The 12,141-nt window shown below is 34.7% G+C and overlaps 3 protein-coding genes across 3 annotated transcripts; 2 read left to right on the top strand and 1 right to left on the bottom strand.

The window, feature by feature from the left end:
* Positions 1 to 1,707: 1,707 nt before the first annotated feature.
* On the bottom strand, positions 1,708 to 2,288 carry LOC110410957 (putative EG45-like domain containing protein 1). Its single transcript, XM_021420915.2, has 2 exons — positions 2,186 to 2,288; positions 1,708 to 1,982 (listed from the first exon to the last, which is right to left on the bottom strand). The coding sequence occupies exons 1-2, from the start codon at positions 2,286 to 2,288 to the stop codon at positions 1,708 to 1,710; spliced, it is 378 nt and encodes a 125-aa protein (XP_021276590.2).
* A 2,025-nt stretch (positions 2,289 to 4,313) lies between these two features.
* LOC110410956 (RING/U-box superfamily protein) lies at positions 4,314 to 5,139 on the top strand. Its single transcript, XM_021420914.2, has one exon. It carries the CDS (start codon positions 4,441 to 4,443, stop codon positions 4,957 to 4,959), a length of 519 nt encoding a protein of 172 aa, XP_021276589.1. The 5' UTR covers positions 4,314 to 4,440; the 3' UTR covers positions 4,960 to 5,139.
* A 3,926-nt stretch (positions 5,140 to 9,065) lies between these two features.
* Positions 9,066 to 10,372, top strand: LOC149527515 (uncharacterized). The gene has a single exon (XM_089782767.1). It carries the CDS (start codon positions 9,243 to 9,245, stop codon positions 10,197 to 10,199), a length of 957 nt encoding a protein of 318 aa, XP_089638893.1. The 5' UTR covers positions 9,066 to 9,242; the 3' UTR covers positions 10,200 to 10,372.
* The last annotated feature ends 1,769 nt before the right edge of the window (positions 10,373 to 12,141 follow it).

The raw sequence follows: 12,141 nt of genomic DNA, 5'->3' as shown, positions 1-12,141 counted from the left end.
CAGAACTCTAAATGAAGTGATTCTTAGACCACTAGACTTTAAGAGGAAGAGATACAACTTTTATGTAGACCACTTTTTCCAATTTGAATTGGATCATGGTCACAATATTTTTCTAAATCGGAGCACTGCAACAATATGCATGAATTGAACATGATGCAGTATTTAGAGCTTATCTTTCAATCTTAAAGTTCAATTGATGTGATTCTTGAGCCATTGGAAAGCTAAGAGACAGGGATAAAACTTTTATCTTTTTCATTTTGTGCAATTGGAAACAGATCAGGGCAAAAATCATGTTTTAAGTTGATAGACGCAACAACACTAGTGAAAGGAAGCACACCACATTTTCCTGATAGCTCAGTGTTATAGAGCTGAAGAAGTAACGCCACAGCATGGATGATTTTTCAAAAAAAAATTGATGGGATTTTGTAAATTAGGTTATTTGGAGCATATTTTAAAGACTTTTTTCAAATGTTTAAAAGAGGAAGCAGCAACCAACTATTCTGGAGATTTAGATCTAAGAACAAAGCAAGAAAACAAGAGAATTTGAGAGAGAATTGAGATTGCAAAGCTTCAACACTTTGTTTCTTTCTCTACTTTTGTGTTTTTTTTTTATTTTATTTGAATTGGAATCATGGCTAAATTTCTTTGGATGTTATTTTTGTTAGTTGTTATGAGCTAAATTATCTTTCTAGGATTGTGGTGGACTTCAACATATAATTTGAATATTAGTTTCTTTTTTTTTTATCATGAATGGATTTAGTTTTGCTTATTCAAATCTGTTCTTAATGCTTTTGATTGCTTGGCCAACAATTAATTGATTTGTGAATCTAATTAAGACTCGACAAAGAGATTTTAGAATGGAGTAAAGATTGAAAAGTGTATGTTCAAGTCACTTAGGTGATCTGATTTGTGATTCAAGTACACATACGTTAATTGCCATATATAGCCACATTAGGATACTTACTTAATGAACTTAATTTAATTGATTCCTATAGACATATAGTGAACTAATTAAGTTAAATATTTATACAAGCAACTCGACGAAGACTTGTCCATAGCTTTAGATTTTAAGTTAGCAAAACCACCCAGGAAAGATAATTAACAAAAAAAGCTAGTATCAGATGAGATGTTAAATGAACCCATAATCCTAAGTCTTTAGTATACTGCTTTTCTCAACTTATTTAGTTTGTTAGTTAATTTAGTGTTTATTTTAATTAATTTTCTGTAAATTTCGATTACTTAACTAAGATTGATTTGTTATAAGATTTTAGTACTTAGTAAAAATTGAAGAACAAATCTCCGTGGAAATGATACTCTAGTTCATCATTATATTAATTGTTTGATACGTATACTTGCGTGTACAAAATTGACAACATATAATAGGTACTTTTGTTTCCTTTTCATTTATCCACTTGCAAAAGAATTGTAATCATAGTGAATATAATTAAAATTTCTCAAATTATGGGATATCAAGTTCAAAAATAAGCTTTCATTTTTCCATTTCAGTGTTGTTACAACTATGGAAATTTATTACAATCAGAAAAATTTTATTACAGTAAACATTTATCTCTAAACTTCTTGAGTTTGCATTATGTGCCAAATTTTTTTCAAAGCCTACAAAACACAAGACAAAATCATGTTATTAACAAAAATATTAGTAGAAAATGGAGATGATATAAATTTAGGCCATCAAGAAATGTGTTAGGCTTACTGCTTGTAGTCAATGTTAATGATACCAGCAACGGGGTCAGCAATCAGAGTGAAGGCTTCTTTGGAGAGGTCAAGGGTTGAGGGGCATCCTGGACAGTGATCCACAATCTTTACGGTTACACTCTTGCCTGTGCATGGATGTGGTACTGCATTTCGGGCTCCTGTGCACGTTACAGTGAATGTTTTTCCACACACTGCCCCATTATTCCACAGTGCATCTCCGGCTGCTGCGATCATGTTACCATTGTCTTGATTTCCAAAGCATGCAGAAGCTGCCAACAATGATAACACAATAGTTATTGTCTCAAATCAAAGTATAAGTATAATTAAGTCATAGTTAGAAACTTGAATCCTCTGTCTATCAACACTCTTACGAGGTTGTAAAAAATTGCACAACAGAAGAAGGTATTAAGGAAATAAATAAATTAGAAATTCGATCCACTTAGTGCGAGAAATCAAAGAAAACAATACTTACGAATATAACTTGTATAAAAGGTGGCAATCCCTGCTGTTGCTGAAGTAGTGGAGACAAGGCAGGCTATGATACCAACAAAAATGATTAGAGTAGTCTTCTCCATTGGCTCTCTTTTGAAGTTTGCTTTGAATTGAAAAATAGTGCCTTTGTTTCTGATTTTTAGCTTTGCTTGTGTTGCAAAAGTAACCTGCAGGGCCTGGTCCAACATATAAGTCTGGTTGCCTATGACTTTGCTAATTATTGTAGGAAAGTTTGTTATGAAATGGATTTTTAACCAATTTTTGAATCTATTTCTTACCATAATTTCCTTGTATCCATCTTAGTGACAAGTATTCCCTAATCTATTCAACATCTTGCCAATTATAAACTCTAAAATATCAAATGTCTTTAAGAGAAAATCTTGTAAAACAATAATTTAATTAGTTACCAAAAGTAGTGATATTGAATAGGATGCGGATCACTTTTTAGGATCCAATGAATATAGAAAATTGGACCAAAATGTGGCAAAATCACATAAGAGCTTTTATCTCCATGATTTGGAGGATGGTGACCACAGATTTTGACAAAATAATCTACTAGTTATGTATCCAATCTTTTAAGCTTGGATGAGTGGGCTATGATGCTCAAGGACTAAAGGGGATCTCTGAATCTCTAACATTGCTACAGCCAGCCAAATCAGATTCCAAAAACAGATCATTATGCTTTGTCCCGGCACAAATCGCCAAAAGCTCCATCGCAGGTATATTAAACCAACCAACACCGTAGACAAAAGCCCCTAACCATTACCCTCAACAGTCTCGAAGTTAGCTACGCCGCCCATGATCGTTCGAGTTTCCATAGCAATTCCCATCAACATTGACTTAATATGCCAAATTAAGCAGCTATTTTTTTTATTGAAAAAAGATTTAAATCTAACTTTTTTAATAAACATACATGAACTAAACGTCGAAATGCATGCAGTTGGCTATTCCATAATACTATTTTTTAAAAAAAAAATTGTGTGATAATATGATCAATTAATTAATTTTGGCTTACTAAATCAAATATGACTATTTCTCATTCCAAATATATGTATGTACTGTTGTAATTCCAAAAGTAGATAGACTTGACATAAATGGAGAATGCTATGCAAAATGAGATAAGACATATAGTTTTTTATTTTTGAAGGGCAGATAAAACATATAGGTAACATAGACCTTTTACTAATAATTTGTAGGTTAGCGAATAGCTGCTTAATAGATGATGTTTAGGATACATTTGGTTCACGTAATGAAATAATTGTTTCATAAAAATAATTATTGTGTAATTTGATTTATGAAATGAAATTGTTATTTTGACATTATTCCAATATTTAGTTGACAAAAATAATTTTAAAATAACAAAAGAATATGCAACAAAAACATAAGAACACATTTTATTATAATTTATACTTTTCATTTGAAATATTAAATTTAATTATAATTTATTAAAAATATTAATAATTTTTAATTAAGGATTTAATATGATTATTTTATTTTATCTTTATTTTTATTTTGTTACTTGACCAAAAGATATATATTTGGCCAACGCAATGGAAAACCACAATGCTTCCGACAACAAATCTGGCTGTTGGAGCTCCAAATTGGCGCTTCGTAAGATGGATTATTCCGAAAACATCCTCTATACTTAGAATTTGAAATTATTTTAATTTAAAAATTTCGATTATAAATTCATAAACTTAAAAAATTAAGAAAATGCCTTTTTTTATTATTTTGGACCAAAATTACATGTACCGAATAAATAATAAATTTGGAAAAATATAGTAAGAGGGGAAAAACCTTTATTTTATGATTCAATGTACGGAAGAAATTAGTTGAAAGAGCAAATAATTGTGTTTTTATTTGTTGGTCTTCTAAATCAAATGGACGTGGTTAATCTGTAATGAATTTGACATTGGGAGGTATAATATAATCATTTGAGTATAGAAATTTATTTATATTTAAAACAAAATTATTTGAGTAGATAAAAAAATTCCCATATAAAAACTATATATCCTACCACCGAAACCGGCTTATCCTATGAAGGGGCCCACTCTTCAACACTAGCAACCAAAGCCCATAGAAAGGAAAGACGAAAACTGGTAAATACCGCGAGCACGAAGAAAACCTTTGACCGTGTCATTATTGTAAATATCTAAAACCACTCTCCCCTCTCTCCAATAAATTTACCCCAAGTTCTACCCATAAACGCCATCTGAAAAAAAAAGGAACTCCGCCATGACGCCACCTTCTCACGACTCCTCCCGCGGTGGCTCTCTGCCCCCACCGTCAAAACCCGAGGACAAGTTCCTATCTTTGATCCTGAAATCCATAATCATGACGATTCTCATCTCCTTCTTCTTCCTCCTCCTCCCTCTAGCGTCTTGCCTTCTCCTCCTTCCTCTTCTTCTCCGTCAGCAGCACCAACGCCATCGCCGCCACTCTCGTCCCTCATCTGGGTTTTCGGCGAAACAGCTCAAAAGGCTTCCGCAATTCAAATTCTCCGAGGGAACAAGAACTACCCATTTGGAATCTGACTCTTGTGTTATATGCTTGGATGCGTTCAAAGAAGGGCAGTGGTGTAGGAACCTTGTTATGTGTGGCCACTTGTTTCATAGGAAGTGTTTGGATGCTTGGTTAACAAAAGTTGCTGCTTGTCCAATTTGTAGAACTAGGGTTTGCTCGGATCACGAGGATAAAAACATTTGGGTTTTTGATAGCAGGACAACAGATTTTCAGGGTTTGTTAGATTTGTAAATTTTTTCTTGGTTGGTTTTTTTTAAAAGATTTTTGTAGTTTATGGAAAATTTGGATTTATCATAATGTACAGTTTCGTTTCTCAATAATCATTGTTAAAATCACTGCAATTTTGCTGACGCTTTTATCGTTTTGTTAATTGTTCTGCACCCATGAAAATATAAAATTTCAATTATGCAATTGCCTTTTATCAATTTTTTGTTTTTGACTGTGATGTAGAAGGCTTTTGTTAGCTTATTTGAGTATTAGGTTTTGCTTTATTTGCAGTTGATTATAGTGAGGTTGGGGCTGGGTATGAAGTTTTAAGGTTTCCTGATCTCATAGATGGAAACTAAAGGAAATCAAATAAGCATCACCCTTTTGGGCTTGTTTAGGTTTCATTACTGTTATCATTGCTCGTTGAAGTCATTCGTCTTGATATATTCAATCTGTTGTCCTTTGCTTTACTCAGACCATGTCAAAGATCTTGGGGTAAACATGTTCGTTTGGAATGAGGATTATAACAGTAAGTCTTCTGTTTAATTATGATTATTAATTTTGAAGATATTTTATTTATGTTAATGTTTCCCTTACAACCATATCCTGGTGTGGGATTTTATTTAAATGGCCATTGTGTGGAAAAAGAATCTTACCGTATACATAATAAAAAATGAGAAGGAAGATAATGCGGGCAGGGATTCTTACAACATTTAGTTTTTGTCTCTCCTGATATTAGAGGATGATGCAGTTTGCAAAGTTATATCGTATAACACTAGGTGGTCATAAGTAATGCCATAAGAAAATGTAAGTGAGATTTCCCCATCTCCATTTAGTTTATTCCTCAAGGAGATAAAAGCAGACTTAATGTCAGCCTCTGGTGGTCCAAATTACATTATAAAAAGTTGATGAGACTCCCTACTTGTGGGTTATAACTATATCTCATATTTAATGGTCTTTTCTGTTATTGAGGGCTCAAAAACATTGTGCATCATTTATTCTTATCCTTTCTCCTCTCATAATTATGAGGGATTGCTCTGCTGGGAGATCCTATTCGTGCTTTCAGGTCTTTCCTATCAATTTGAGAGTTCTGCAGGTTAAATGTTATTTTCAAAATGGTCTGATATGGCTATAAAATTATTTTTATTTTCATTTCTCTCCACTTTATTGATGTGCTACTTCATTGTATGGATTGGATGAATATCTTTGTCAAATTCCTCATGTTAACTGCAAAACTTCCATGGAATATACTTTTGGATGGTAATGGATGCTGACACTTTACTTGCTGATTATTACTTTCCTATATTTATCCCTATCTGCTTATATTGATAACATACCTGTGTAGGATGTCATAGCACCACAGCCCTTTTATATACTAGTTTTCCCTGATAGCTGGGTTATGGACTAGGAATATTCTGTCAGCAGAGTTTACTTTATAAAATGCTGAAAGTCAGGTCTTGACTATGGTGACTTCCTAATTTCTATTACTAGATTTGCATCTTCAAGTTATTGATATGGTGACTTCCTAATTTTCTATTACTAGATTTTGCGTCCTCTAGTCATTGATGTTTTCACTTGTCTAAGAATAATATAAGTTCCAGAAGAGAATGTTCTGGCCAAATGTTTCAATATAGATATGAATTGGAAAACAAGGAAAAGAAAATTAAGTAAAACCATAATTATGTTCGAAAGAACAAATATAAGCTATGTAAGCTGACACCAGAACATTGTGAGTACAGTTGGTAACTTATTTCTGAATGGTGCATGGTTTGTTTATGAGTTCAATCGCACTCTTACAAAAAGAACTATCTTGTTCCACAGCTCAACTTGCTTCTCTTCTCATCTCCGGATCTTTCTCGCGGACTTCTCTCACCATTCTCTCCTCCCATCAACTCTTTAACCCCAGTGCAACTTGCCCCTTGTTGGATGGAAAATTTTACCCACCCTGATGATCCACTCATCTCACTATCATTAGCTCATGTAGTACCTGCTCTGCATTGATTGGTTGCTCACCATTCATGGGCAAAACAGAAAGAGGAATTCCCATCGCTAAGCTCTCCAAAATTGAGTTTTAACCACTATGGCTCCGGAAGCGGCCCAATTGCATGATGAGCTAAAATATGTCATTGCTCCGCCCAGTCTCTTACAAACTAGCCGCCCCGTTCTTTTATCCTCTCCTCTAATCCAATTGGCGGCGGCCATTTTTTTGACCTGATCCCCCACGAGGACTCACAAGCAGGCATCTCTAATCCTCGTTCAATTTCGTGAAGATTGGCATCTAACAAGCGTGCCTTTGTATGTACCAAATGTAGATAACTGACGCTGGTTTGGAAACCTTGTTAATGTGGAGATGGTGGAGAGTTCTTGGGACCGTTGGTCTCTTCGTTTCAGTGCCATTCTTAGTACACAACAGCAGGTCCAACATCACACCATGCTTTAATTCCATCATTGTAAAAGTGCTCGAAAATTGACAAGTGAGAACCTTCCACGTCAGATTCATGATACCCAGCCATAATTTCAGCGAAGGGTAGTCGTCTTCTAGGAATCTGTATATTCTGGCAAGTCCAATTTGAGTTTGGCCAATGTGAATTTAAGCATGATTAAGGTAAGTTAATTGGTTTGATATCTGAGTAGGCCATAATGTTGGTGCAGATTTCTTATGCCTCCTTACTGATTTAGTAATAGCCATGGGCAGTGCACAAGCCTGTGCAATTCTAATAGGATAGTCAATTAGCCATGGGCAGCGCAGTCTTCCATGGAAGACAAGCCTGGGAATGTTAAGCTCACGTTAGGATCATTGGAAGTGTGGATTGTACTCGTGGTTTGAGGGTTTGGCTTTTAGCGCAAGGCAAATTCATAGGCCGTGCAATGTTTGCTCCAAGGAAATTTCCGTTTTGGCAGCTTCGTTGCTTGGTGTGTCACAACATTTTGGAGCCGGACCGTTAGATGTTAGTTAGTGATGATAAGGACATATTCGCTCATCTTTTTGTACTTGTATAGGAACTTTATCCGTTTTGAGGACAAGCCTACTATTGAGTCTATGACACTTGATTCCATTAATAAATCAATAATCAATTTCTAATGCTTACAATTCACCAAGCATTTCTCACTGTATTTTATTCATCTATACCGTGCCAACGATTCTTTGTCTCTCTTGTCTGACAAGTTAGCTCTATAATTTTCAGATTAAAATTAAAATAAGATTTTGTTAATAAATTTCTTAAGAATTTTTTTAAAAAAAATATTAATTTATTTAATATGTAAAATTTAATGTGAGAACTTTTAATATTTGTTTAAAATTAATAATCTTAAAAAAGAATGTTTCAATCATGAATGAAATATCCGGCATTTTGAGCCTTGTGTCAGCGTCAGTGTCGGACGTTTATATATTTCAACATGTAGTGCCAGCATTAATCTGTTAGACCGATTACGGTGATTGATACCGTAGTCAAAGGCGTAGTACGGTTAGCCAGGGTAGCTAACCTTATGGTTGAGCATGTGCAAGATTTTGTTTTATGAAACTTTATTATTGCTTACCGAAAACACGCGTCACATCCTTAGATCTGGATATAACTCATGGTGGATGATGCCCTTTATTCCCTGCCCGATGCACACCCCTAAAACGACTTCCAATTTTGCTTTTGGGATTAGCAAAGCTCTGCTGAGGCTTCTTTTTTCATATTAATTAACAAGAACAAATGGCCTTTTCGAAACTAATAGGCTGCTGCCAACAATCATCATCTTTCAGCACATAATCAAATGTCAAATGCTGAAACATAAATTCCAATTGAGAGCAAAAATCCTATTTATAATGTTACAAATTCAAATTTTAATGAAATTCTACTTTTAGTTGTTTAATATAATTCAAATAGTTAACAATAAATTTAAATAAAATAAATGTTTTATTCTTAATTAAAACATGATTATTTCAAAATTTTAATACAAATAAATTAAATAAAAAGAAAATCCCATTATATTTATAAATCCTATATGAGTCTTCTAACTAAATTAAGAAAATATTAAAGTTATGAACTTTTAGATCTTTTGTTTTGAGTTCTAATACTCAATCTGATGAGAGGTTATCTACTAGACATTCTCTGTGACTCAACCTCATAACCCAGAACAAAACATATCACACAAAAGGTTATTCCCGGAAAAACCCAGCTTCTAAACATCTCCTCTTTAAAATCAATATCTAAGGTCTAAAGCTGTAAAGCACCCTGTATTTCTTGCTTCTTCGTCCACTTACTTTCAGTTACAGTGTTCACAATCTACCCAACCATTGAAGAATTCAACCAAGAAAAACAATGTCGGAAACACATGACCATGATCAACATCAACGTAAGCCAACAAAATCCTTTGCTTTTTCTCCATCTCTTTTCTTCCTTAAGCTCTTTTCCGATACCTTTAAAATTTTCTTCCGAAACAAACACATTCTCTTCCCGATCCTCTTTTTCTTGACACTCCCTCTTTCTCTCCTCCTCTTTGCCCTTTCTTTCTATTCCCGCCCTCTCAAACGCTACATCTACCAACTCGAATCCGTCGCTCTCCATTCGTCCACGCTCTTCGAAGCGCGTCACGTCTTGAAAGAATCCCGTGAAGAGGCCCTTTCTCTCGTCCGTCTCAAACTCCTCTTTTCCATTCCTTCCTCCATTCTCTCTCTCCTGTCCTTTATCTCCACCGTCCACGTCACCTCCCTCTCCCCTCCCCACCGCCCTTCCTTTCTCTCCACTGCCTGCGCCATCAAATTTGCTTGGAAGCGCGTTGTCGTCACCTCCATTTGTTCCTACGCCCTGTTCCTCTTCTACATCCATCTTCAGCAGGTTTTCACAGCCGCATTTCGAAGCCACCCTCGTTTGAGCCTACCTATTTTGGTAATCGGGTCCGGTTTCGAAGTTTACTTAATGGGGGTGCTGGGTTTGGGCCTGGTGGTGTCCGCATTAGAGGAGACATACGGGTGGGATGCGATTCGGGTCGGCTCCGACATAATGGCGGAGCGGAGGTTCTGTTGGTGGTGGGTTACTTGCATGTTGGTGGCGGTTTCGGGATGGACTGGGAATCAGTTTGAGAAGTTAACGGGCGGTGAGGATTCGGTTAAGTCGGGGATTTGGACGGTTGTGAAGGGGTGGGAAACGGTGGGGCTGTCGTGGTTTTACGGGCTGGTGGTAATTTGGAGTTTTATTGTTACCGTGGTTTTTTACTGTGACTGTAAAAAAGGGCTCATAAATAAGGACGAAAACGAGGCCCCGAGTGTTGCGGAGTGAACTGATTTTGCAGTGAAAATTTCTTTTTTCATTGTCATGTTAGTATTTTTTTTTAACTTTTATATATTTTTTTGCTATTTCCCCCATTAAAAAACTAGGCAGTTTCTTGTTTGTATCATAGTTATAGGATTATTTTGAGGGGGGGAAGAATATTTTTAGATATGAATTTTATTTTTAACTATGCTGAAATGAAGCTTCATTATAGTTCCATCTATTTTTATGATTGATTACTGAGAAAATGTGGAAGAAAGTTGGTACGGTGCAATGGGAAAATCATGACCATGGTCAAGTCTCAAGTTGTGAAGTGAAGTGTTTAATTCTGACAGTTTAGATAGATTCTGGTACGGAAGAGGAGTACCTCCTACATTTGAGGCATTAGATTTGGGAATGCAATTTTAAATTGTCACAAAAGCTCTAGTGGAATTGTAAAGCAATAGATTAATCTATTCTTTTATATATATATATATATATATATATTTGCTGTAAAATCTTAAATCGGTAAGTTCGATAAAGAAACAGAATCCAGATTGCGGGTTCAACAAATGGTAAAGAGCCAGGAGTCGTATTCCTTTCAGCTCAGATAATATTAAAAAAACCGGATTTCAATCACCTGAATTCGAACTTGTGAAACGCTGCCTTGCCACCTGTCACCGGTTCTGTCAGCACCTTATTCCGGAATAAAGTTCATGTCCTCACCGCCCAAAGGTATTTATGCACGGTGTCTTTTGTCTCTCTCCTTACGAATTTACACAACTAACATTTAACATGTGAAATAATTAATTTAATAAAATATGTTTGTTTCAAAATATAAGTAAGCATTGTAAAGGGGTTCTTATGTGATAGAGAGATAAGTAATGTTGTAACGAGTAAGATGAGACACGTTGGAGACGGTGGAGAAAGAGATCAGAGCAATATTTGAGATGCTTAAAAGGTGGAATTTAGGGAAACAAAGCACAAGGGAAGGTAGAGGAAGAGCTCAGTAAAAGAAAGCTTGAGAGAGTATTTTAAATAGCAACTCTATTGAGTTTTTAGCGTCTCTAATGAATTGTCCAAACTCTTATATATGGACTAAATTAGAGTAACTACTCATGATCAGTTACAACAAAAGTGATTAGTAGACATCATGGTAGGAGCATGTTCATCATGCAAATAACAGTTCATTAATGGAAGGATCCATTCATTAGGGAAATAGCATATTAACCCACTACGTATACTAGGTATGGCCAAATACTTTGGTTTAATGATATAGTGGAATTTAATTAGTGACACTTAATAATGTATCACATATTTTGTCAAAAAATAAAAAAAGAGGAAGTATTCATATTTCATGAAAAGATCAAGAAGAAGCCTACTCAACTCCTTTCATATTTGAACCATCAAATCAAGCTCTTTAAAATATTTTCAAAAGTATGAACTTACCATTTATTTGAGTTACTTTCACAATTGTTCGCGTGATATACATGTTCTATACATTCTAATTATTTTTATTGTTCTTTGTAAAGCACGATAATTATTGTAAAATAACTCTTAAAAAAATCATAAATTATTAATAAAAATCAAGCATTTTGCATGAGGATTCTTGAGAAAAGAAGTCCCAATCTATTGCTAGTAAAATGGAATAATGAGACAAAGAAGAATATAAAAATAAAGGAATTTAATCTCATCTATGAATAAGTATGTCTATGCGAGACTTGTTCTAGGAGGCATGTCTTAGGTCCTTGGGAGCAACTATTGTTCGACGCATACTACCTGTGCTTGGTTTGCTCAACATTATTTGAGGCGTGCTAATTTTTTGCTATTAAAATAATTTCTAAACAATAAAATTTTAAAAAGAATTAGTTGAGAGTAATGTATTATCTTATACATGGTATTGTTTTCCTATGCAACAGTTTTTTTTTTTTGTCACCTATATAAATTTTTTTAATTAAAAGATTAAGAAATT

Source organism: Theobroma umbraticum, unplaced genomic scaffold (assembly GCF_002168275.2).
Source record: "Theobroma umbraticum cultivar Fairchild unplaced genomic scaffold, ASM216827v3 scaffold_56.0, whole genome shotgun sequence".
Classification (NCBI taxonomy): Eukaryota; Viridiplantae; Streptophyta; class Magnoliopsida; order Malvales; family Malvaceae; genus Theobroma; species Theobroma umbraticum.
Note: the sequence above shows the minus strand (reverse complement) of the source record. Positions and strands in the feature narration are given on the sequence as shown.

What these genes read in the sequence shown, in the direction of transcription:
- LOC149527515 (XM_089782767.1), top strand. Translation starts at nt 9,243, where the DNA reads ATGTCGGAAACACATGACCATGATCAACATCAACGTAAGCCAACAAAA.
- LOC110410956 (XM_021420914.2), top strand. Translation starts at nt 4,441, where the DNA reads ATGACGCCACCTTCTCACGACTCCTCCCGCGGTGGCTCTCTGCCCCCA.
- LOC110410957 (XM_021420915.2), bottom strand. Translation starts at nt 2,288, where the DNA reads ATGGAGAAGACTACTCTAATCATTTTTGTTGGTATCATAGCCTGCCTT. An exon ending in CTTTTATACAAGTTATATTC is followed by an intron (nt 1,983 to 2,185) that starts GTAAGTATTGTT and finishes CATTGTTGGCAG; the next exon opens with CTTCTGCATGCTTTGGAAAT.